This window comes from Sceloporus occidentalis, unplaced genomic scaffold, assembly GCF_023333645.1.
Source record: "Sceloporus occidentalis isolate IW3139 unplaced genomic scaffold, rSceOcc1.0.p SCAF_3, whole genome shotgun sequence".
Taxonomy (NCBI): Eukaryota; Metazoa; Chordata; class Lepidosauria; order Squamata; family Phrynosomatidae; genus Sceloporus; species Sceloporus occidentalis.
The window spans coordinates 109,530,077-109,556,107 of NW_028316983.1; the positions used below are offsets into that span (position 1 = coordinate 109,530,077).

The 26,031-nt window shown below is 38.9% G+C and overlaps 1 protein-coding gene across 1 annotated transcript; it reads right to left on the reverse strand.

The window, feature by feature from the left end:
• Positions 1-8,383: 8,383 nt before the first annotated feature.
• Positions 8,384-25,825, reverse strand: RGS21 (regulator of G protein signaling 21). The gene is made up of 4 exons (XM_089518728.1): positions 25,815-25,825; positions 18,339-18,415; positions 14,618-14,784; positions 8,384-8,587 (listed from the first exon to the last, which is right to left on the reverse strand). The coding sequence occupies exons 1-4, from the start codon at positions 25,823-25,825 to the stop codon at positions 8,384-8,386; spliced, it is 459 nt and encodes a 152-aa protein (XP_089374854.1).
• Between the last annotated feature and the right edge of the window lie 206 nt (positions 25,826-26,031).

Sequence of the window (26,031 nt, forward strand, 5' to 3'; positions counted from 1 at the left end):
CTATCATTACTTTTCTTGTCCTATAAGATATTAAAAAATCTTTTGCCAAATGATGAAGCCACTGGTGCAGCAAAGCTTACATGATGCATTCTGTGCATTTTAATTGGTTATTGAAGATATGATTCCTTTGTGGGTTTTTAGATTTTGTTATATTTTGCTGCATTGCCAACACAGCTACCCCTGAATATGTTTCATGGTTTTTACAAGGTATCCCTGTCATTAGATGACAATATTTATGATTTTACTTATTTCAAAATGTGGTAAGTTACACCTGTTGATTCTCCTTCTCATCCTGCTGAATAGAGCCTTCAACTTCTGTTCCAAACTACAAATGTTGATAAACAACCTTTTGGGAATGTTTGTCATATTCATGACTTTCTAAATGAAGGGGCCATGATAAGCTTCTGAGAAAACCAGTAGTCCTTGAAATTATGGTGAGCCAAATGTGCCATGCTGGTGCTGATTTTAGGGTTAGGGACTGCACACGAACCGCATGGTCCCTAACCCTAGTACGTGCTGGTGGCATAGTAATGGCGACATCCCATACTTATGGGCACCACCATTTTGATGTAAGTGATGTGCAGCATCTGCATGTCACTGCGCATTGCTTATGTAATGAGTGCACAATTTTTTCAGGGTTCTTTTTACTCCGGAGTGACACCACGTGGTCTGGCGGCTGTGGCATCCCTCTGGAGGGAAAAAGGCCACCAGCTGGCTGCCCAAAATTAGTTTTGAAAAGCGTTGAAATAGCTCGCACAAATGTTCTGAAAATTTGTGTAAGTGGGTGTGTATTCTCATACATACATACATACATACATACATGTGTATTGGAGTGCTGTTAGAGTTAGGCAAGTGTGACTGTGTTGTTATGTACCTTCAATTAGTTTCCAACTTATGGTGACCCTAAGGCAACCCTATCATGTTTTTGTTTTGTTTTGTTTTGTTTGGCCAGAATTGTTTGGAAGAGGTTTGCCATTGCCTTCCCCTGAACGTGAGAGAATGTGACTTGCCCCGGTCCCCCAGTGGGTTTCATGGCTGAGATGGGAATTGAACCCTGGTCTCCAAAGTCATAGTGCAACACTAAACTCTTGAAGACATTTGAGACTCTCTGAGGAGCAAAAGAACCCCTGTTGCTCATACATTTCCATAGGCTCTATCTTGGGTGGGATTTTAAATCTTATTATCTAAGACTAATGTAATGAAGTTGGGGCTTGCGAAGTCAAAGCACTGAGATGTCCCATTTAGTATGTATGAAGGTATAATTTGCTGTCTAGCTTTGTGTCTGCTCTGTCCCTTCTGTGTTCCAACAAAAGTTGGGAATAGGTAGGGTAGTGCTTACCTGTGGGCTTTATCTGTTGCAGTGACAAGTATTTTAGGGTAGTTTGGCCTGGAATGAACAATTAAGGCCTGTTGCCTTTACAAAAGAGTTGCTCCTGGTGAATAGCTAAAAATGGGCAGCTTGAACAGATGTAGATTCCTGATTTGTGGACGCTGCTTGTGGGTGGAATCCCAAGTGTGTCTACACTGCAAAATTTACCTCTCCTGCATAGGGTATTTTGTTTTAAACATATACATCCAAACCACAGCCAGAAGTCACTAGTGGTAACTGGAGAGCTGTAGCTACATTTGCAGGCATTTGAATAGTCTCCTAGCAAAGGAAATCCTCTCCTTAAACAAACTTTGGCTTCTGCTGCTGGCTGTGAATAGTGATCCAAACTTAGCAGTGCCTAGACTAGTATCACTTGAAATCAATAACACGGTCATTGATTTTTCATAGGGTCTTTTCTAAGCATTGCAAATAATGTATGAAAGCCTACATTAATTATATTGATTTGTCAATTTTTATTCCACTTTATTAAATTCCAGAAGAAAGCTCAAGGCATCTTACATAACTAATGAAACAAATTAAATAAAGACAATAAACATTATAGTCAAGCAAACATTTACATACCTAATACTTCCATGCAGAAAATTTTAGACTTCTGGTACTAGGTTTCTTTGTAATATTTCTCTTAAGATTCTGGGTCTACATTGTACACAGAACAAGACACAGAGAACCTTATTTTTAAACATTCATTTATTCATTTTCTCATTTTTCCCTTGTACTTTTATCTTCCTGCCCACAAGGTAGTTTATAGTTAATAAACACAGAAAAAAAATCTAGGAACAATTTCAATAAATCCAGTATTTTAAAAAGCTAAAGAAAAGGTAACATTAATTTAAGACTACTAGTGACACTGGGATTTTGGCATACTAAGATGCTAACACAGCTCTGGGGTATCTGTAGCTCTCCATTAGAGAATGTGTGACTCAGCCATTTCCATCGATCCTAGTTAATGTGGAGGGACAATGGGAGCTGCAATCCAGCTTCTACAATGCCACTTGTTCCCTATCTCTGTATTAAAAATTATCCTATTCATAATAAAAAAAGAACTTGCACTGCTGATCAAAGGCTACTGAAGAGCTAGTTGTGCTGAATTCATTTCTTAGCTGAGGTGCAAGTACCCAAAAGATCTTTCTTATGGTATTAATCTCGCTAGAAGCAAAGAAAGTGCCTGGAGCAGGGCCCCATCTGAACATTTTAAAGCTCACGGAAATGCATATATAAGAAGACAGAGAAGTACATTATTTGGAGAATTCCTCATTTTTGACATGAAAGAGTATGCTGATGGGTGAGGATAACTTGCTTAAAAAGTGGTCAGCCACAGAGATTTTTTTTTTTACCCCCTACACAATAGGATAAAAGCAATTGCCCCTTTCCCCATCAGGAACTATGTAGGTTTAATGTTGAATGTTAAGAAAACAAAAATAATTACTAAGAAAAACCTACAAGAATTTATCCTAGATTATGAGAAAATTGAAAGAGTCAGAGTTCCCATATTTTGGATCAAACATTGATCAGAATTTTTGACATGAAAAAGACTGCAGTCAAGAAATTAGAAGAAGATTAGGATTGAGAAAGGCAACTCTAAAAGAACTAGATAGAATCCTAAAGTGTAAAAATAGAACTCTGAACACAAAGGTGAAGTTCGTCCAAGACACTGTATTCCCCATTCCCTTGACATGAATGCCTAGTCATAACCGACTGTAGGGGCGGTGCTCATATCTGTTACTAAGCCAAAGAGCCAGCCTTGTTCAAAGATTACTCCAATGGCCATGTGGCTAGGTTGACTGCACAGAATGCTGTTATTTCCCATTACCATGTAATTCCTCATTACCATGTAATAATGTGAGAGCTAGACAGTGAAGAAGGTGGATAGGAAGAAAATCAACTCATGTGAGATGTGCTGGAGAAGAGTTCTGAGGATACTATGGACAATCAAGAAGACAAACCACTGCGTTCTGGAACAGATCAAGCCTGAACTCTCCCTGGAAGCCAGGATGACTGAACTGAGGGTGTCATACTTTGGGCACATCATAAAATGGAACAACTCACTAGAAAAGATGAGAATGCCAGGAAAGGTAGAGGGTGACCTCGTGCCAGATTCAATCAAAGAGGTCACAAGCCTGAGCAGAGCAATGGAGGACAGGGGGTCTTGGGGATATCTCATCCATGGGGTTGCCATGAGTTGAGATTGACTTGAGGGCAGTTATTAACAACAACAACAAAACAAAAAAGCAAAACAAAACAAAACAAGAAACATTTATTTTCCAGAAGGGTAAACTCTTCTTTTGTGAAAATGTGCAACATGTACAGAGGGGGAATGTGAAACATTTACTGCAAAACATATTTTGACACAACCCCCAAGTGGTTTGTTTAAGAAAATGTTCTGTGAAATTTTCACCCCAAAAGTGCTGAAATGAGAAATAAAAATAAATATAAAATAATAGTAACACATTCATACTTTTGTCTAGTAGGGAGAGGTTTTTATTCATTTATTTAAGTTTATTCTCCCATGGAATAATTCATTCAAGTTATTATTTACATTTTTGTAGTGTACCTACTGTGAAGCTAGATAATTTAAGGAATAAAAATCACCAAGAATTTAACATTGGCATTAATCAACAGCTAAAGAATCAGAGGGCTAATGTACAAAATTAAAATACTCCTTATTCCAGCTGAATAGAATGTGATCTGGCCATACATGATTTGCAGGAGTTCAGGCTTTTTGTGTCCCTCTCCAAAAAAACTCCTTAAACTCCAGAGAAAAAGGTTTTGTGGAGCATCTGTAGAAATCCACAGAAATGCCCACTATTGCATGTGTGGTTGTCTGTCTACTTTGCATGCATTCTAATGGCTGTGTATTTTCAACAGAGGGAGGGTGAACAGATGCGAATTCACTTAGGAAAACGAAGACAATTAACTGTTGATGTGAATGTGCAAAAATCCATAGCAATGTGCATAATATATTAATGTCTAGACCAGCCCTAAATCAACAATACTAGAATGTAGATACAGCTACGCATATTAGTTTATAGCCGCATTACATTCCACTACATTCTGTACTGGTTGAAATTTCTGAACTGGCCTCAAGGACAGCTTCACATAAAGTGTATTACAATAATCTAATCTGGATGATGCTAGGTGATTAGTAAAGTGGTAAACTCTGTTTGGAAGAGAGGCCCCAGCTAAAGAACCAGCTACAGTTGCCAAAGAGAGCTGCAGCAACTTGGTTATCAAAATAGTTCTGGATTTAACAGTGCCTTCAGATTGTTTAACTTGTCCATACAGAAGAATATGATACCCATCCATAGCAGGCAAGACACTGGATCTTTGAGACCCAGAATCAAATTTCACAATTTATAGAATCTGAGAATCAGTTTGTCCAAGTAGATCAAGACCTTTACTGACCTCTGCTAGATAAATTTGCTGCCAGACTTTATTTGAATGAAAAAAGAGATCTAGAGCTAGATGTCATCACCGCTATACTAATGGCACGAGATTCCATATCTTCAGGAAACCCTACTCACCAGTGGGTTCACATTGATGTTGATCAACATAGGCACAAAATGACTCCTTACAGAATCTGATGACTGATTCTGTGAGAACCAAATTAGTCTCCTCCCATTACAATTTAGCATGTATCTTCAGTGCAGGAACAGAAGACAGTGTCTACAGCCATGTGGAAGACATGGATATCATAAACAACAGTATACAAACCAAACCTTCTTGCTTTTACTCCCAGGACATGCATTGTTTCTGAGTGAGGCAACCAGTCCTATCTTTAGGCAGATGCTTGAAGGTGGCAAGAAGGGGTGTTGGAGAAGAAGGCTATGCACCGCAGTCGGTTCTATGCCTGTTATGTTAGCCTTCTAGCTTCAAGTGCAATGGAGAACACTATTCCATCACCAATGTTGCAAAATGTTTCAGTGAATTGTTCCAGTATACAATTGGAGTTGGTTGTAGCAGGTAACTCCATAAGAATATAGCCGTTAAAGTCCAGTGTTGTTGTACACCATGTATCTTGGAGCAAAATTACATCAAATTATTGTAAAAGGTCAGGTTTAGGTTTCTCATCAAGAATGGAATGAGCCCTTTCAGTGTTCCTTAGAAAATTGTTTGCAGTGCCTAACTGTGTTTCTGCAGCAGCCCTACATCTTGAAGCAGGGTGCCCATCAGTTGAATGCACTTCATGGAAATGGGCACTAGGGTACTGGCTGAGACTTATTTTTGTGGAGCCAGAGGCTGGATATGTTTATTTGATGCAAAAGGATACTTATACTACTCATCTTTTTATGGCCATAAAGGAAAAATTGCAGATATTAGGTGTCTCAGATAAATTTCTCCTCACACTTGATTGGCCAAGTGCAAAGCTGATCCTTCCCCAATGGATTAAAGATATTAACACCCAGCACTCGATTTCTGCTGCACGCACCACTTGCTCTCCTATAAGTTTGCGTCTGGGGTTCAATTCAAACGGAGGTGCAAATTATCTAAAAAAAATCTAACAATTCCTAAATATAGGATGGCGTTCAGCAAAGCCAGATTCAATGTGATTCCATCAGCTGTATTAGAGGGACATTTCCAGCAAATTGAATACAAGGACCGGATATGCCCTTGTGAGGAGGGACTAGTAGAATCGTTATCACATATACTCATTTTCTGTACATTTTATAAAGATGACAGATTAAGACTTATTACACCTCTTTTAAGTAAGGGGCAAAACAGACCACCCCGATGTAGTGCCCTGCTGCTGCCCCTTTGAGCACTGGATTGGGGCCATGGCAACCTCACACTGCAGCCCAAATCCAGCATTTTTCCAGGTCAAAAAGAAGTAGCATAATGCTACCTCTTTTTGGCCCAGAAAAAAGGTGCCCTTGCTGCCACTGAGTGGCTCTTACTTGTTTCTTTGGTGCAGTGTGTTTAAACACTGAGCTGAAAAAAATAATGATGCCACCCATTGTCTGGTCAAGCGGGTGGCGTGATGCCACTTTGGGGGTGGAGTTGGGGCATGTGGCATGCAGTCACCATGTCTCCACTCTACCCTGACGCCAGCCCTTTTGACTAGTCTGTACAGCCCCTAAGTTCTCAGGTAGAGATTCAGAATGGTATCTTATATATTTACTAGAAGAGGTTGCAAAGTTTATTTTTTCTGCAGCCAAAACCTAAAGGACCAGGTCCCATAAACAATAATTTAGGATGGCCTTCTGGCCAAACTGTATGAGGTGCTAAATGGGACTGATAGCCCCAGGAATAAGAGGGATATCTAAGGTTTGTTTACTTTGGCTGCACAGTTTTAATACATATTTTATATGTTTTAATTATATCTGTTTTTGTTGCAAATTTCACTAAGTTGTTTTTAAAATGCATTTGTTTTCACTTAATTATATCCCACTATTCTACTTTAATATGGCTTGTGCTTATTCTCCAATATGGAATGCCTATATTTTTGTGTATAGGGTATAAGATGTATATAACTGATGGGATGTTTGGTTGATTTTGTTGTAGTTGTGTTGTTGTCATTTTGCCTTATGGTTTATTAACTGTGGTAAAGGCTTTGATTGATTGTTAGCTGGAGTTGGAATGAGAACACTCTGTGCCTTAGGGACCAAAATGTTCTGGGTTGACCCTTGAATCAAGATGACCTGGAGCTAGTTTACACCTATGGGTTAAGTGCCATATCCAAGTACAGGAAACTACAGGCCTCAGGATGATCCCCCCATACAAACTTAAATGGGAACAGAGAACAGAGAGGCCCATTTATGTATCTATCCATATTTTTTAATGGTAAATGAATTGTGCCTTGCCCAGCAGGACTTACTTGCAAAAACAGTATAAGTGTGCAGAATTTGCAACAATATATTGCAGTATGGAGTTTGGGTGCTGAAGATTCCAGCCATTGAATTGCTTTCTACTTCCCCATCCAATTATCTATCTTTCATGAACAGTCAGCTCATGACTGCTGAATAAGTACTGACAGGGCTGTTTTATCCTTCTCCACTCAGATATTTTCCTGTCTCTGTCTTCATTTGTCTCTATGTCTGTGTATTAATGGCCAATCCTCTATAGTAGTTATGATTACATAAGCTAGAGTTCCTCACTGATTTATATTCACAAGCCCTACATAGCTCCCACTTTAGGGGCCATGTAGGTACTGTCAAAGTCCTCCAATCTTTAATTATTGGAGAGTAGTGACTGTGATTGGCAGGAGTCTGTTCTCCTGTTGATCAAGAAGTAGCTGACTGATGTCCCTCAGTCCCATGCAAACAATCTCCAGCAAGAGGGGGAACTGGAACATGAATCTTGCTTTTGTCTGTCACACCAAGAGAGAGGGTGGAAATGGCAATCAGATGCTTCCTGAGCAACAGGTGAACAGGCTCCCATCGATTGCAGTGGCTGCTTGCCCAGAAGTGGGATTGGGATCAGGCTGGGATTCATTGCATATCACTGTAACTATGGTGCTATTATGCATACATATCTCCCATACAGGATTCCAGCCTTTATCTATATGTGTACTGAAAATCTTAGGGCATCTTTGAGTGTGCTGACTCCTCCTTCTTACAGGTGGTTACATAAGCAACAACACTGACAGCTTCTCATCATAAATAGTGGGTGTGGCTGTGGGTGTGATAAGCTCTGTTTCACCATGTAATTTCTAGGCAGAGTTGTCAACTGGTGAAAAAATCAGAAGCTAATTTTTGTGGTTTCATGTGAGTATCCTAATAGCTAGAGTCTTGTGCGAGCAGCATTAGGTTTGTAGAACTGACATCCAGGTTGCCAAAAACTATTGTAATTATTTCAACATAAAGTTATCCTAACTACTTTCTTTTCTAATTATGATATACAGTAAAATTAGGCATTGTGTCAACTTAATTTCAGTCTGTAAGTCAAAGCATGAGTGTGGTGCCTACTCTTTACAACACAATCTGGCCATGATGTTATATCTAGTTTTGAAAGAGACTGTGTTAAGAAATTTTAAAAAAATGTTTCAGAGCTTGATCTTTACAAAAATGGTAGCCACCTTTTCTGATTGTGATTCTCTTGCTTTTTAACCAGTTCCTTATAAGCTTCTGACTTTAGAAATCGTGGAAAAGAGTCCTTAGACATCAGACAGTAGATTAATCTCTGAGCGTCATCAAAACACTGGAGAGTTGGTTCTGAAATAGTCTGGGTGATGTGGTCTCTAGTACTGAAGTCAATGTTGATCTGTAGGGAATACAGTGACATAAATTGTTTATTTTACTGAAGATCTGAAGCTTTGCATGGGAGCCAGAAACAAACACAATTTGAATTGTTTCCAAAAATATACTGCCTTATCCAAAGTAGCAGGAAGGTCATGCTGTCACTATGTAGAGTATGGAATACTTATTTTAATTTGGTTTCACACCCTGAAAACCATCTATCATTGCTCCTTCTTTAATAATAATTTTGAAAAATGCATCAGATTTTCTGGGTAGATAATAGACAAAAAATTATCAGATCTCACATGCTATGGGAAAGGAAGCATTTGGTTTTTTTACTTTCAGGGTGTGAATCTGGTTTCAGTACACATACTCTTTAACCCTGTCTCTCTACATTTTCCAAATTAGCAGCTTTATCCTAAGTCATATCTAGTTATATCTAGTAAATAAACAATAGAACAATATTTAAGTTACCTTTGCAATGTGGAACTTGTGCTGCTCCTCTCACACCCAGATAATGTGAGAAACCCCAGAGTATGTATGTGTTGCCTATGATGAAACTTTTACCCCACTGGCCCACCTTTCATTGGCCCACCTTTCAGGAGAGGTAATGTTGGCATCCTTGAGGACCTACAGCATGGGTCCTTCCTTCCACATCATTTGAGGTTTCTCACATGATCCAAATGGAGTCACTATAAATTGACAAATGACTTGAAGACACACACATGCACTCACACATGCTTCAAAGTAAGCAGAAATCTTCAAGTTAATCAACATAAAGTAATATCAATTATCAAAGTTCACTCAAGGACAATGTAAGACCCCCCTTTTTTTGTGGCTACAGCCCAGTTGAGGAAATCCTGCACACTGAACCCCATCCTTGATAGCATATAGGTTGGCAGTGAAAACAGTTTGATTCCATTTGGCTTTTAATGGTTCCTGCTGTATGCTTGAAGGTTTTACCTCTTCTCTTTTTGATTTTATGGTCCGAGTTTCAATTTTTGTTATTCTTCTGTTCTGTTATCCATTTTAGTGACCCTTGTTATGGTCAAATAGCAGTATCAAAATGTTTTATTAAATGAAAAAAGTAATGTATAGCTAGAAAACACTATGTTCTGCACAGCTTGCTCTGGGTGTTAAGAACAAACCACTTTCTCTCGCTATGTATAAACCCTTCATCCATGTTTTAATGGCAATTCCTTGACCTGACAACTCCACTCTTCTCTTTACAGTCTTTGATGTCTTTCATTATGCTCCTGCGAACATTAGAACTCCCGCTCTGTATTTGAGCAAAGGGTGATTTTGTTCATGTCTCCAAGAGAAGCCTGCCAGAAACCACTGGGAAGCTCAGAAGCAAACATAAAAATGAGGTCCAGTGAATCAAAATTCAATATAATGAAACCACTATGGGTCGATCCAATTACTGAATGGCCATGTATTACTATATCATAGTTTTAATAAAACACATTATTTCCTAGCAGTTCCTTGTCAGGAAGTTATTTCGTAATACAGTGCGCCGCGTTATACGCACGCGGGGCACAAGGGGTGGCACGTCCCATTCAAATGAATGGGGCGCACACCCGTGGTGCCCCGCATGCTCCTGCACCACCGCGCATGAGCCCCATTCAAATGAATAGTGCTTGAGCATAGGCAGAATTCACTTTATGTGGGGGGGGGGGGCGGAATGGATCCCCCACGTAAGGCAAGGGCCCACTGTAAATATGAACAGGCAGTAATTGGAATGAATCATGGGTGAACTTCTCAGTCAATCTGTTTGTATATTCCTAGGCAAAGAATCCCAATAGTTTTATTGACTCTGAATATTAATTGCTATTTTCTCTGTACCTTCCCATTCTTAAGACCCGTCAAAATATTTCTCCTCTTGGAGGGGAATATATTTATGTGGAAGAAATTTTTAACTTTTGCGCCTTCCCACATTCTCTGTAGCTGTTTACCTTACCCCATCACCATGGGAAGTAACCATGTTGTATTGGTTCTTCCACACTTTCAACATAGTATAATAAAGAGCCATGTGTACATGTTGAGGGGCTTCCTCCATTGAAGTGAATGGGCTTCAATGGAGTAGACCCCAGGAATGCATGAGCTGATATATGGGGCACTGGTGGTTCCATTTCACCAGGTTAGAAGAATGTGCATTCCTTGAGGTATTGTTGGATAAATCCTCATCAGCTCCAGTCACTATGGCAAGGGGTGAGGGATGATAATAAAATAATAATTGTGGTAATCAGAATTGTAATCCAATAACACTGAGAAGGCCAGAGTTTCTCCACAGTAATGTTAGATGACATGGGTGGTGGTGGTGACTTTTTATGACTATGGACTTTAACACATGAGGCTAAAAGGTGGGATTTTGTCAGGATAACAGCCTCTAGTTATCACATGACATTGTGTCTGTCCTGCTGCCATCCTGTTACTGTAGTGCACTTTTTCATTGATGGGCAACATCCATGAATGAGTCCTCAATCTTGCTATTATAGCACAGGTTATTATGATGTGAAAAGCCTCTTCACTTCAATTCCAGAATTACAACAGTCATGTGGTAGGAGGGTGCCTGAATCATTGCTGTGTTTGCATAATTATAACCAAATGATAAAAATTGAAAAAATCATTTAAAATCATTTATGTAAAATAACAGCAAAACTAAAAATATGCAAAATTAAACAATGTAAACACAGAAAAATTAGAAATATATAAACCAGCAGACATGGAGTTAGGGTGCTTTGCAATAATGAAGGGGAGAGGAAGGAGAACCAAGCCCTCTCATGGCACCTGATGACAGTAAAGCCAAAACTGAAATAAAGAAGTTATTCATATCGGAGGTGGGGTGGGGTTCCAAGCAGTGCAGTTGTACGAAAAGTGTGAGAACAAATGTTTTCAAAGTGTTGTTGTTAGTTTTCATAACACAATTGCCATGAGACATGAAGCTAGAATCATGAAGTCCTATCAATACCTAGGGGAGACTTCTGTACACAAACAGCTTCAGTCTAATCAGGCAAGGCAATTCTAATGTCAGAAGCAGACAATAGTTTATCCCTGTGCATGGACTTTTTAGGGTGCCTTGATCTTGTATTTATTTGCTTGGGGATAACACACAGCTGTTATATCCTCATGATTAAAGTTAATCTTGATGCTTTACCTCTCTGGTGTATTCCTAAGTATTTCAATACACCCCCCTCCAAATATATTCTCAAAAGCTAAGGCACATCTACAGCTAAAATACTGCCATTATCAAAAGGCAGCACATCATTGTAAAAAGGCCAGTGTGGGAGTGCATATCACAGAAGTAATTAACCAGCCAATTAGTTTAAAAACTGTTTTTATATGTAATGATCAAATGGCATGGTATGACAGGAGGATCCTAAAGGACATGTTTTAACTTTCATCACATCAAAAGGCTTCTGTTGGGAGAAATGAACCATTAACCCTTGCCAGAACTTACAAGTACACCTGGGGTTTTTGAGTCACAAAAGTTAGTTATCATATTTTAATGTAGCATTCTAATAAAAGTGGAATGGAATAAATTCCCCTGGATTATGGTGGGCAATGGTAAGCAGAGAAGTGTGGGGCCAGGACAATCACCCCAGTCACTATTACTATTACTATTACTATTACTATTACTGGAATCCAGTAGACACTAACTGGAAAGGAAAAAAAATGGGGTAAACATTTACAGATACAGGGTTACATGTCGCTTTCAACCATTATAAGAACAGGAAAAAAGCAGCTTTGGTGATACTTATCACATGATGCTACCCCTGACATATAGCTGTTGTATCCCTAACTTGTAGATGCTGCGTCTTTTTTCACTGACAGGAAAAAACCACCAGTGACCTCCTAATCATACAAGTCCCCAGGTTTGAAACATCACTATTGTGGTAGTTGCATTATTGGCAGTCACGTGGTGTCAGTGTCCCCTCATCTTCCCCTGTCCCTTCTCCCTCACTATTCCCAACCAGCCTGATTCCCTTTATTTCTCCCCCTGCCCCTATTTCTTTTCTTTTGTTTTTCAAACTTAACTTGCAGTGGCAGAGCTCTGGAAATGTGTGAAAAAAGTGAAAATATTTTTTAAAGGAATAAACTCTTCTAGAACATGGCTACATAGCCTGAAAAACCCACAAAAAACTATGGATGTCGGTCATGAAAGCCTTCGTCTTCAATTTTTAAAAAATAACCATAAGGCATGCTGGGTAGGACATAGGGCAGACAGACAGGTTAAGGGAGAGTCAGGAAGAGAACATGGACTCTTTCACACAGGAGGCTTACCTGTAACTAAATTGCCATAAAATTGTCATAAATTGTGAAAGAAGCATGATTGGGGGCATTGGGACTCTCTTCTTTTGTCAGTATATCATCATGGAAATACCATTTGGCAATAACAGGATTTTCCATTATTGCCAAATGGTGTCTCCATGATGATTTGCTCATGGGAGAAACGCTCGGGGGTGTGAACCCTGATCATACTTCTTTCATGATTTATGATGATTTCAAGGTGATGATCATTACTCATGGGTAAGCCTCCCATGTAAAAGAGTCCCATGATGGGAGCATCAGCCTCGGTTATATGATTGAGAAGATGTGTGGTGATAGCTAACTCAGTATGTTTCCATTTTTGGAAAAAAAACTGGTGTGATTGCTGTGAGAGTGGGGCTTATATGGTAATGATCACAGTTCTCTTCATCAGAAACATGATGCCATTCTACAATACGCAGTTATAGCACTATGATTTCATTTTAAATCCAATGGTTCCCTCCTATGGTGGTGCAGTGGTTAAATGCCTGTACTGCACTCACAAACCACAAGGTTGCAAGTTCAATACCAGCCAAGGGCTCAAGTTCGACTCAGGCTTACATCCTTCCAAGTACTCATCCTTCTTAGTACTCACTAAAATGAGTACCCAGGTTGTTGGGGGCAATTAGCTTACACTTTGTAAACTGCTTAGGGAGTGCTTAAGTGCACTGCCGTATAGAAATGTACTTGCTATTGCTATTGCTATCTTGGGATTTACATTTTAGATAAGGACATTCAGAATTATCAGCCAGACAGCTCTACAAGATCGACTCCTCCCATATAATTTGCCTTGTATGCTCAGGTCCCCTGGTGGACATTTACTCCAATCAACCAGGACTAAGTTGACAACTGTCAGCCAGAGGACTTTTCTTTCATCTGCCCCCAGACTGTGGAATGACCTGCCAAATGAGTTTCGACAGCTGAATACGCTGTCTTAATTTAAAATAGCATTCAAATTCAGTCTCTTCTGGCAGGCTTATCCTGATGATTTTTAAACTGTGAATTTTAAATGTTAAATTTTAAGTGTGGATTGTTTTAATATGTGTACATTTAAATTGATGTGTGTTTAAACAAATGTTTTAATTGATGTTGTTTGTTAATTATTGTTGTTCCTCACCTCAATGCAGAGAAATAAGAAATAACAACAAGAACAATTATTATTATTATTATTATTATTATTATTATTATTGAACTACAGATCCTAAGATTCCATGAGATGCTTTCATGATGCAATCATAGTGCTGTAATTGTGTAGCATGAAAGGATCCATGAAACCTCTGTGGACAGTACATCTGTGATAAAGTAGATCGTGTCCACAAAAGCTTATGTTAGAAATTTCTTCACCCCAATCAGCCTCAAAGGTGTTATTGGATTCCTTTATGTCTTTTTATGCTAGAACAAACTAAAATGTGTATCTTTTGGAATATTACTATTACTTCAAACATATTATCCTAAATTAAAACACAGGTAAAGGGGCTTGAAAAGAAAACAGTGAGAAAGAAAAGAACAGGAAGGTGTAGTTGCCATATTGTCTAGCTGACTGGTGTTTTTATGGTTTTTACCTGGAGCTTAGAAACACTGCTATTTCGAATTGCACTCCCAGAATCCTCAAGCCAGAATGGCCAGTAGCCCTCTCTGCCCACTCTGATCTTATATAGAGATCAAATGTACATATACACAATGTAATTAAAAAAAACCCCACAAGTAGATTTCAACCACTCTGTGAGAAAATGTATAAATGGGTTACCTCCTTTGGGGCATCTGTCTGGATAAACTCGGAATAAATTTTTTGAGCTTTAGAGACAACTTTAGCTGCTGACTTTGTTTTCTTGAAGTCCTCACAAGCCAGCCAAAATTCAATGTTTTCCTCACTGAACTCTGACTTCAAGAAAGCCCTAAACGCATCCAGTCCATCTGCAGGAATAAGAGCATGAAAATGAGAAACTTGCAAACAGTTTGGGTGGGAGAAGCTGAGCTCTCCAAATCCCAAAGAATACAACACAAAATGATTCTACCGGCTTTTCATTATTTTCTTAGAGCAGTTTTGTTGGAGGAAGCTCAGTGAGTAACACATGAGCATGTGAGCAGGTCAAGATGCGTTTATCAGTTCAAACTGCTAGTGATGGATGTGACTTTCCCTTCCTATTTTTTTTTTTATATAAGAAGAATTATAAATTTTTCCAAGCAGAGAATGCTAAAGACCTTGCAAAACTACAAATTCCAGGATTCCATTAAGATAGAGCTACAGAATTTAAAGTGGTGACAGATGTTATTATTTCTATATGTAGATGCATCCTCATTTATTTATGCCATGAATGTTTATTAGTAAAATCATTGATCAAATCAGCATATAAATAATATCCCTGTTTTTTGTGATGATTCAAATTCTCCCTCAGCAGAAAAGGTTCTGGATTATATCCTCACAATCACTCTGGAATAGGGATGTGAGGACATTGTTCTAAATTACTCAGTCTTGATAAAATATGTTGTCTTGACAGAACAACACAGCCAATGAAGATTACATTAATCTCCACAGGTTCCACACCTCTAGTGTGAGAATGAAACAAGTGCTTTTTTGGATTAAGGTTCTGAAATTTGAGCAAATTGTCTCTGTGCAAAATGTACACACTTGACATCTGTGCATACTTTTCCAAGCCAGGCAGAAAATATTTCATTGTCTGAACAGTGAGGAGAAAAACAATTTTAGCCCCCATAGGACTGGAGTGTGGCTTTGGCGTGGCTTCCAAACTCTTAGGATGCATGCATCAATTAAACAGCATACTTCCAGCTTTATTTTGGCCTGTCTGTATGGGGCTATACTTTCTTTTCTGGGTCTGAAGAATGAGACAAATGAAAATTAACATCCCCACTCTAGAGGCTGAATTAATCCATTTTAACCCCCCCCCCCTTTATATGCGAAGTATTTCCCACCCAATTAATGTTTTAGATTAGGCAAGATTCATCTAAGGAGAGGCATTCCCACTTGTATGATATAAAAATGTGTCTTCTAAGATAGTTCTCTCCACCTAAGCTCCTTTCTGTTCAAAATATATGCCAGACTTTTAAATGTGCATTACCTTATGATCATGGATATCTCTTGACTCAATCAAAACAGCCTAAATATTTTAGATTTAGGGTGCATCTACATGGTAGAAATAATGCAGTTTGACACCATTTAACTGCCATTGCTGCATCCTACAGAAACCTGGCATTAGTAGTTTTGTTAGGCACCAGCATTCTTTGGCAGGGAAGGCTAAAGACCTTGTAAAACTACAAACTTCAAATTCTTTAGGATACCATAACACTTACAGTGGTGTCAAACTGAATTATTTCTACAGTGTAGATGCACCCTTAGAGAGCCAGCATGGTGTAGTGGTTTGAGTGTCAGACTAGGACTCTGGGAATAGAGTTTGACTCCCAGCTTGGCCATGTAAACCCATTGTTGACATTGGGCAAGTCAAACTCTCTCGGCCTCAGAGGATGGCAATGACAACCCTCCTCTGAAGAAACTGGCCAAGAAATCCCATGATAGGGTCATCATAAGTCAGAAATGACTTAAAGGCACACAACAACAACAACAATGCACCCTTAGTTTATTTCTTTTTGTTTCCAAAGCCCTTGAAATCTTGCCATATCTGGTCATTTAGAAGAGTGCAAGAGCCATTTAAAATCATTATTTGCCTGTGGTGGAGACCAACCCAACATCTCAGCCTCTACAGCTCTTCAGATTTGGCTTGAGACGTGAAGACAAATGTACAGTGCTAGTTTTGAAGATTTACTTTTTAAACTGCCTGACAGTGATAAAAAGAATATTTGCTATCATTCTTTCTGTGGCCAGAAAGAAAAAAAAAAAAGGTTTCCAGAACTCAGAAAACCAAGTTGGAGAATGAGACAGCATAAGAATTTTCATCAGTTTTATCCTGTATTGCTAACACTTCATTTTGGGAAGTTATTTTGTACAATACACATTTTTGTGTGAGAATTGTGAGGTTTTGCCTTTAAAAACTACATTGCTTCCAGACAGCCATGCACAGATTTTGTTTTTGTTTTGGATGAAAGATTGCGGTTTTCTTGTTGTTGTTGTTGTTGTCTACCCTTGAGCTGCACTTGACTTGTGGTGACCATGTGGATGAGACATCTCCAAGACTTGCTGTCTTCCACTGCTCTGCTTAAATTTTGCAGACTTATGCTGTGACCTCCCTAATTGAGTCCAGCCATTTGTCATGCAGTCTTCCTCTGTGTCTACTATTCTTAATCTTTCCTTGCATTATTGTCTTTTCTCTGAGTCATGCTTTCTCATGATGTGACCAAAGTACCGCATCCTCAATTTGGCTTCTTGGGGTAGTTCATCTTGGCTTCCAGGGAGATTTAAGATTTGATCTGTTGAAGAACCCCTTGTTTATCTTTTTGGCTGTCCAAGGTATCTTCAGCACTCTTCTCCAGCACCAAATTTCAAACAAGTTGATTTTCTTTTTATCTGCTTTTTTCACTTTTCAGTTTTCACATCCATACATAGACATGGGGAATAGCAAGGCTTGGACAATTCTAACTTTAGTACACAGTTGTATAACTTTGCCCTTTAGGATCTTTTCTAGCTCTTTCATGGCTGCCCTTCTGATTCTTAGTTTTCCTCTCATCTCTTGACTGCAGTCTCTGTTCTGTTCAGTTTTTGACCCAAGGTACAGTATGAGGAATCTTCAACCATTTCAATTTCCAGATTGTCTAGGTTGAATTTATGTTTGTCTCCTATGGTATAGCATATAATTTACACAAAAATTGTGCAATACTTTAGAGGTGCAAGGTTGCTATCTATCTATCTATCTATCTATCTATCTATCTATCTATCTATCATCTATCTATCTATCTATCTATCTATCTATCTATCTATCTATTTTGTATATACAGTCTCATAAATGGCTGTGAGGACACAGAGTTTTTGCAAAGAAAACTCAGCTCTACCTCTCCCCTCATGTTGCTATGTAGAATAATTTCTTAAAAGACTTTGGAATGTGAGAATAGAAGGAAAGAAATGAGACAAAATAGTTGCTTTTTCTGCCCTGGGGTGTAAACAGTGGCAATTATTTTTCCTCATTTACAATGACAAAACAAATGAATATTAGCTCTCCTACTGACTGGCTGGAAAATGGTCTGGTGTGTATACAGTTGGTCCTCAGTTTTTGCGGGGGATCCATTCTGCCCCCCCTTCGAAAATGGAGGCTTGCGCATATACAAGCCTCATAAGCTTGAATGGGGCGTGCCCCTGTGTGTGCAGCCCAGGCGTGTGTGCTGGGTGTGCACACCTTTTTAAATAGCGCACGTTGCCCCTCCATGGATATTCGAGGTCACAAATCTCAGTTCTGCAAGTTAGGAGGGGTAACTGTACATAGCTCTTGTGAGGAAGAATAGGGTACACATTGAGTAAACCATAATTTGAGCAATATGACTTTTCCTACATAGATACTTCTTACCTTTATTGGCCAATAATGTGTCCACAGACTCCATCCACGCCACTGTTTCCCTAGGGGCTGACCTGTAGAAACAACATCTACCCTTGAAAATAGCATTGCAATCTTTTGCTTATATAGGCTGTAGATTGTCTTTGGGTGGGATCTATACTTTTCCCTCCTAGCTATTGTACTGGATCAGCAATGCCAAGGTTACAATTGTGCATACATTTACCTGGGTATAAGCTCCAAATTAATTGTTAGGACTTATTTTCAAGTGGACATGTATAGGCTGGAGCTGTAAGAGCATGAGGAAGCAGAATGTACTTGATGAAGATTATTAATAAAACATGTAGCTGGATGGACCGTTCAAAAGGCACCAGTGAGGTATCACTGATTTTTCAGTGGAGAATCATTGAATGCCTCCTTGACATTGAACAGCATAGCCATTAATTTTTACTTTCCTTTAGCAGGTGACTACTAGAGCTATTGAAAAGGTTATTATGCTAACACTGGGGTGATAAATGGGCTATTTTTCACTTTCTTACCTGTATTAAAAATGGTTTAGCTTCTCAGTTTTGGTTCTCAACTAGATTTTGATTAAGTATTTGTTAAAAACATAATAGAATCTCCTCCTTCCTCTCCCCCAGTTTTGTTTCCTGCTTGTGTCAGGAAAAAGCTGTCTTCTTACCCCATCTCTGAGAGAGTACAAAAAAATCCAATTAGCTCAATATATTCTCAGCACAGGTCAGATTTATCTAAATCTAGGAGCTTGTCAGGGCAGAATAAGATCTTTTCCAAACTAGTTAATAATTTTAAGTGCTTTTTTTTGGCTTCCAAAAAAGCATTCCCTTGGGCTTTGATGTATGTACCACCAGGCCTAGCACATAGACTCCTTGAGAATCAGAGGAGTTATCCATAATCCTGTTGACACCCCCAACACATTCATTATATAAGTCTTTGACTATGCAGTCTGTCTAAGAGCTGTTAATCTATTTCAATGCCTTCTACAATAGTTCAGCCATCTATTTTTAAGTAGGCAGCTCCCTAGAAAGCAATGTTTATTATTAATGGAGCCCATAGCTTCCTTGAAGATATATATCACAAGGGCTAAAGGAATCTTACCATTGTGTTAGAACCATTCTTTTATATATTAAAAGGGGCTATAATCCTGCTTGGCAGTTACAAATGCATTATCTGGAGTTATGTACTCATGACTGTTGTGTATTCATGGCCCTATGAAGCCCCTTAGTTAGGGGCTACGTGTGTTGTGTGCCCTCAAGTTGTTTCTGACATAGGGCTGAAGGGCAGGGTATAAATACCACAAATAAATAAATAAATAAATAATGGTAACCCTAAGGCAAACCTATCATAGGGTTTGTTCAGAGGAGGTTTGTAATTACCTTCCATTGAGGACAGAGCATGTGTCTTACAGTTGTTTGTAAACCACTTAGACACTGCTAGTTCAGTATGAAGCGGAAATGTAGCTGTTTTTTGTTTGTGACTTGCCTAAGGTCATACAGTGATCTTCATGGCTGACCTGGAAATCAAAACCTGGTCTCTAGAGTCATTAGGGGCTATGTAGGGATCATTAAAGTTTTCTAATATCTACTTACTGGAAAGCAAATACTGTGGTCAATGGGGATCTGTTCCCCTGTTGCCCAGATAAGTGACCAGGTATCCTTCTCACCCCATGCTCACATAAGTGATCTCCAACCTGAGGAGGATTGGTGACAGGGAAGTTGTTTCTGCCTGTTGCAATAGGGATCACTTAGGTGAGGGGCTAGAAATAGCCAGATGCTTCCCAAAAAACAGGGGAACAGACCCCTGTGGATCACTGCAGCTGCTACCTGGTCAATTGGAATTAGGGGGTCGAGCCAAAATTCACTGTATAGCACTGTTATTCAGATACATATATTTAAAGACCATGCAAAATCTAGGATTTTAAAATCCTAGACTATCAGGGCACTATGTAATTGGAAGGTGGGACAATTGTGTGCCATAATACTACATAAAATGACATTGCCATAAAGGAACTCAGAAGACTGGCAAAGTGAACAAAATAGCATGAGGCTTTAACACTATAAACTCACATTTTGCTTGTTTTAAAATAATATGCAAAACATATGATGCTGAAGAGCTCAATAAAGATTAAGAAATAAAATGAACATCTGATTGCATAATTAATTATTATAGTAGTTAATTGTAATATAGAAAGCAACTGATGATATGTATGAAGGGGAGTGCTTTGAAGGCTGTGTGGGGGCACCTGTCCTTTCAGAGAATAATGGGAGAGAACACTGATGAAAACTGTGTCAACTCCCAGTTGTTTTTAATAGTTGAAAAAGCTGTAATGGAATAATAAAACTGGTAAATATTGTCAGCACTGACACTTGCTGGTTTGGAAATTATGAAGTCATTGGGATTTTAGAAAGCATTCCCACCAATTTTTGGATTATAGGGTCCCCCATGTTAATGAGGATATTACTTAGTTAACACACACTTTTTTCTAGTTGTGATCTCCAGCCATGATCCAGCTTATCTTTTGAGGGGCAGGAATCAGGGGCCCTTTCACACTGCACAATTACAGTGGGCCCTTGCTTTTTGCTTTGGTTTGGTTCCAGGACCACTGTTGATATCAAAATCCATGGGTGTTCAAACTCAATTATACTCAGTGGCATAGTAAAATGATGTCCCTTGTATAAAATGGCAAAATCAAGGTGTGCTTTTTGTTGTTGTTTTTGTTTTGTTTTGTTTTGTATAACAACTGTATAATATATGTCTCTGGTGGCAGATACAGAAACATTCCAAGAAACTTAAGTTTGTGGTGCAAGAGAGGTAAAGGATGATCCTATTATCACCCTTTTATCAACAGCACTGCTCAAATCTTACAGATTCAGAGCTGTGGCTTCCTTTATTGAGTCTATCCACCGGTAATACGGTTTTCCTCTTTTCCTATTGGCTTCTAACTTATCAAGCATTATTGTCTCTTTTAGTGAGTCAAATTCAGGTTTGATTTGTTCTAATATCCATTTATTTGTCTTTTTAGTAGTCGGTGGTATCTATAGAACTCTTGTCTAGCAACTCATTTTCTTCACTGTCCAGCTTTCACAACATAGAATTCAGAAATATGATGGCACGAACAACGCTGACTTAGATGTTCATGGATATATCTTTATCCTTGAAGATCTTCTGTACTCCATAAATGTGCTTCCAAGTCCTAGGCCTGAAACAGATGGGCCAAATGAATTAGTTTCCACCTGGGTTTGGGGCATAGCATTTAGATGACACACACCCTGAACGCACCCGGAAACTGTGCTGAGATCACATCTTTTACAGAGAACCGGGCCAAAAAGAAGCAGGCAAAAACTGCTCCTTTTGCTGGCCTTGTTCAAAACCACAGTGGCAGCCTGGATCAGGGTTGGCCATGTGCAGTTGCTCTGGTGAAACTGGTGCCAGCATGGCCCCACCACAATTTTTTTGTGGGTGGGGCCCATCTGTTTGTGGCCCTAGTCTTCTTATTTCTTGATGCAATCCTTATTCAGATTTCTATTATTTCATCAGCTGCTTTAACATTATGTAAATAATCTGTGATCCTTTTTCCCCTTTAATCTTCAACTGTAAATCTGCCTTTGCACTTTCTTGCTTGACTTTCCTCACTAATCATCCCGATGTTTTCCTGAAGTATTATCTAGTGGTAAAGCATATCTTTAATTGTTGATGCTACTTCCTCCAATTTTCACACCTCCTTCCTCAAAATTTAATCCAGCTTTATGTATGATGCATACAAGTTAAACAGATAGGTTGATGAAATGCATCCTTGCCTGACACTTTGTCCCACTGGAAACCATTCTGTTTCTACATATTATGCCCTGACAGCGGCTTCCTGTCCTGAGTACAAGTACATAGGATAATAAAATATTGTAGCACACCCACTTCTTTAAGAGTGTTACATAATTTGTCATGATCAGTGCAATCAAATGCTGTACTCTAATTCATATATTTTTTCATTTATGTAACAAGTCATTGTTGTAAAATTTTGAGCATCATTCGACTTGTGTAGGAGATAGATGCAATGGTCTATTCACCATGGCAGTCTCCGGTTTTCCTTTTCCAAGCATTTCCAATCCATAGATCATTATTTTATTTTCCATATTTGTTGATAGATTTTAGGTAGAACTTGAGTGAATTCTTTCTCTGTTGCTTGTAACAGCTCTGTTGGTGTGCCGTCTGTTCCTGGGGATTTATTTTTCACAAGTGCTCTGAGTGCAGCTTCCATTTCACAGTCTAAAATTGTGAGTCATCCTCAAATGGTTCTTCCTTGAATTTCTTTCATACAGTTCCTCTGTGTTTTGTTTTCATCATCTTTCTATTTCTTTTTGGCATGCAGTGTGTTTCCTCCTGGTGGTCATATAGCTTTCCCAATCTTGCTTTAAATTTCCCTTTGAATTCTTGAATCTTGTGGAAGAAGTCTTATCTTCTTCAATTTTTGTGGGTTTTTCGGGCCATGTGGCCATGTTCAAGAAGAGTTTCTTCCTGACGTTTCACCAGCATCAGGAAGAAACTCTCCTAGAACATGGCCACATAGCCCGAAAAACCCACAAAAAAACTATAGATGCTGGCCATGAAAGCCTTCGACTTCACATTTCATCTTCCTTTTTTGTTGTCATCTTTATTCCTCTGCATTGATTATTATCGTAGTTCTCTCTATCCTTGTGTATAAGTCACTGAGCAGCTGCATTCAGAGTTCTGATTCTGTGGCCTGTTACAGACTGCCAAAATAAAGCTGCTTCGGGTCTCTTTGGAGGTATGCTGTTTAAATTATGCACGCACCCTAAGAATCCGAAAGCTGCGCCAAAGCTGCACTCCAGTGCTTAGGAATGGAGTGTGGCTTTGGCACAACCTCCGGACTCTTAGGACCCATGCATCATTTAAATAGCATACCTCCAAAGAGACCCGAAGCAGCTTTATTTTGGCAGTCTGTAACAGGCCTGTTTCTGGCATCTTTTACTTTTGCTTCTCCTCTGTCCTTAACTGCTTGAAGAGTTTCCTCTGTCACCAATGAGGATTCTATTTCTTTTTGGATGTGCATTGTATCTTTTTGCTTTCTTCTCTCAGAATTCTTCCAGTCCCAATCAATTAGGCTTAATAGTGCAAACTGTTTATTTACATTGAAGATTGTCACACTAGTTCAGAAGTGCTGGTAAAATGTTGTTGGATTGTTGAGGAAGCGTGTGCATGAAAGCCTGACATGCTTCCTCGTTGTCAGGGAGTCATTGGCTCCCCTCTAGCAACAGTGAATCGTCCCAGGAGAGGGAATTTCCTCTGAACACAAAGTTTCCATCCAGAGGAAATTCCCTTTCCTGGAACAATTCAGTGATGATTCCCTGACAATGAGGAAGCGCACCAGGCTTTCACACATGCATGCTTCCTCAACGATCCAGCAACGTTTTACCAGTGCTTCCGAGCTGGTGTGAAAAATCTTCATTATCTTTAAATTGTACAGGAATGTTCTTTAGGTTGTATTTTGGCATGATGAGTGATTTAGTGTTCTTTAGCTTTACTCCAGTTTTTGATATTAGCAGTTCATGGTCTGTGCCACAATTTACTCCTTACCTTGTCTTTGCAGAGAGAATAGAGCATTTCCATCTTCTGATTCCAATTAACTGGTCTTCTTGATTTCTATATTGGTTTTCAGGTGACATTCATTATACAGTTAACTCTTCTGATTAATTGAAGAATATGTTTGCAGCGAACAAATTGTTGCCATATAAAAATCAGTTGCTTTCCTATTTCATTTCTTGATCTTATACCTTCTCCTGTACTCTTTGTCCTGTTCTATTTCCTACTTTTGTGTTCTAATTGCCTATGATTAACAAGAAAGACTGTTTGGGGATGTGATCAATTTTCGTCTGGACTCCACAACAGAATCTTTGAATTGGATTATGGTTATATTGATGGATTTCCCTTGAGGTCTTATTGATATTATTTGGTCAGGTGTTGCATTATATCCATTGACCATTTTTGCTTCATCTCTTCCCACTCTTAATGTTATCCCCCCCCCCTGTTTTTTTAGTTATGGTACCATTGCTTTTGTCTCTGAGAGATCCTCCACCAGTGTCACCCTACCTCTGCTTCCCAGTAAGAGTTTGAAACACTTAGGGGATTATCGCACAGCTACATAAAGCATCTTACCACCGCCAAATTTAGTCTTCATTCAGGATGCATGCTGGTGTTATCTCATGCCTTTTCTTCTCAAAACCACCATCTGGGTACAGTCTGGCTCTAATATTGGTCCCTGATCTTGCTTCGGCAAACATTTTTCAAAGTCGGGAGCTTTCCGATATTGAAAAATGGCCATCAAAACAAGTTCAGAAACCAGCATTGGAGCTGGTTTCGAGGAGAAAAGCTGTGCAATAATATGTGTACAGCCTGAATGAAGACTGAATTCAGCAGTGATAAGATGCTTTATTTAGCTGTGCGATAATCCCCGTAGTCTCCTGTTCCTCAGCAAAGTCTGTCTGAGTCAGGTGAGCATACCAATATCAATGCTGCCATCAGCACAGCTTCTTACTTCATAGAAGCTTTCAATCCCACTACTGTGGAAAGGTAGTGCCATGATGGGGAACTGCCCATACTGCATTCATTTTTTTCCTCATTCACTTTAACTGATGTCCATTTGCCCAAATGCCTTTTTTTTTTAGTAAGGCGATCACATTATTGAAGATATGCAGTGGGAAAGGGTATGTTGTGAAATACCAGAGAACAGTCACTGCCTTGACTGAAAGACAATAACTGGAGAGGAAGATGGAGAAAACTGTATAGTTTTAGGTGTATAATACATCTCTGGGTTAAGTGATGGTTCACCAAAATAAAGGGAAATGAAAATGGACTTTCAAATTTTCCAAGTTGGTTACCAGAGAATATACAGTTATCCCTATTTATCCATGGATATTTTTATCCATGGATTCAACCATCCACAACTTGAAAATATTAAAAAATATCTATCTATCTATCTGGATAAAATATTAAATGTAAATTCCAAAAAAACCCCCCACTTGATTTTGCCATTTTATATAAGGGACATAATTTATTATGCCCTGTCTGTCTGTCTGTCTGTCTATCTATCTATCTATCTATCTATCTATCTATCTATCTATCTATCTATCTATCACATAAAAATACAGTTGGTCCTTGCTATATGCTGGGGATAGAATCATAGAATCGTAGAGTTGGAAGAGGCCACAAGGGCCATCCAGTCCAACCCCATTCTGATAGATAGATAGATAGATAGATAGATAGATAGATAGATAGATAGATTAAATATTAAATATAAATTCTAAAAAGCAAATGTTGATTTTGCTATTTTATATAAGGGGCACCATTTATTATGCCATTGTATCTATTAAAACCTGAGTATCCACTGATTTTGGTGGTTTGAGAGAGAGAGAGAGAGAGAGAGAGAGAGAGAGAGAGAGAGTACCATAAAAATGAACTCACTTTACTGGCATGTTTCGTTGTGCTGTTTGTCACAAGTTAATGCTGGCTTTCTCTTTCTGATTGATCGTCAAGCTGAAGATAACAGGAACATTGCAATTAGCACATCAATTACTAAATAACAGGTTTTTGATTGACATTCTATATTTAAATATTTTCAAATGAATTTCTGACTTGCACCACTTAGTGTCACAGTGATGGCTGTAATGTGACACACAGA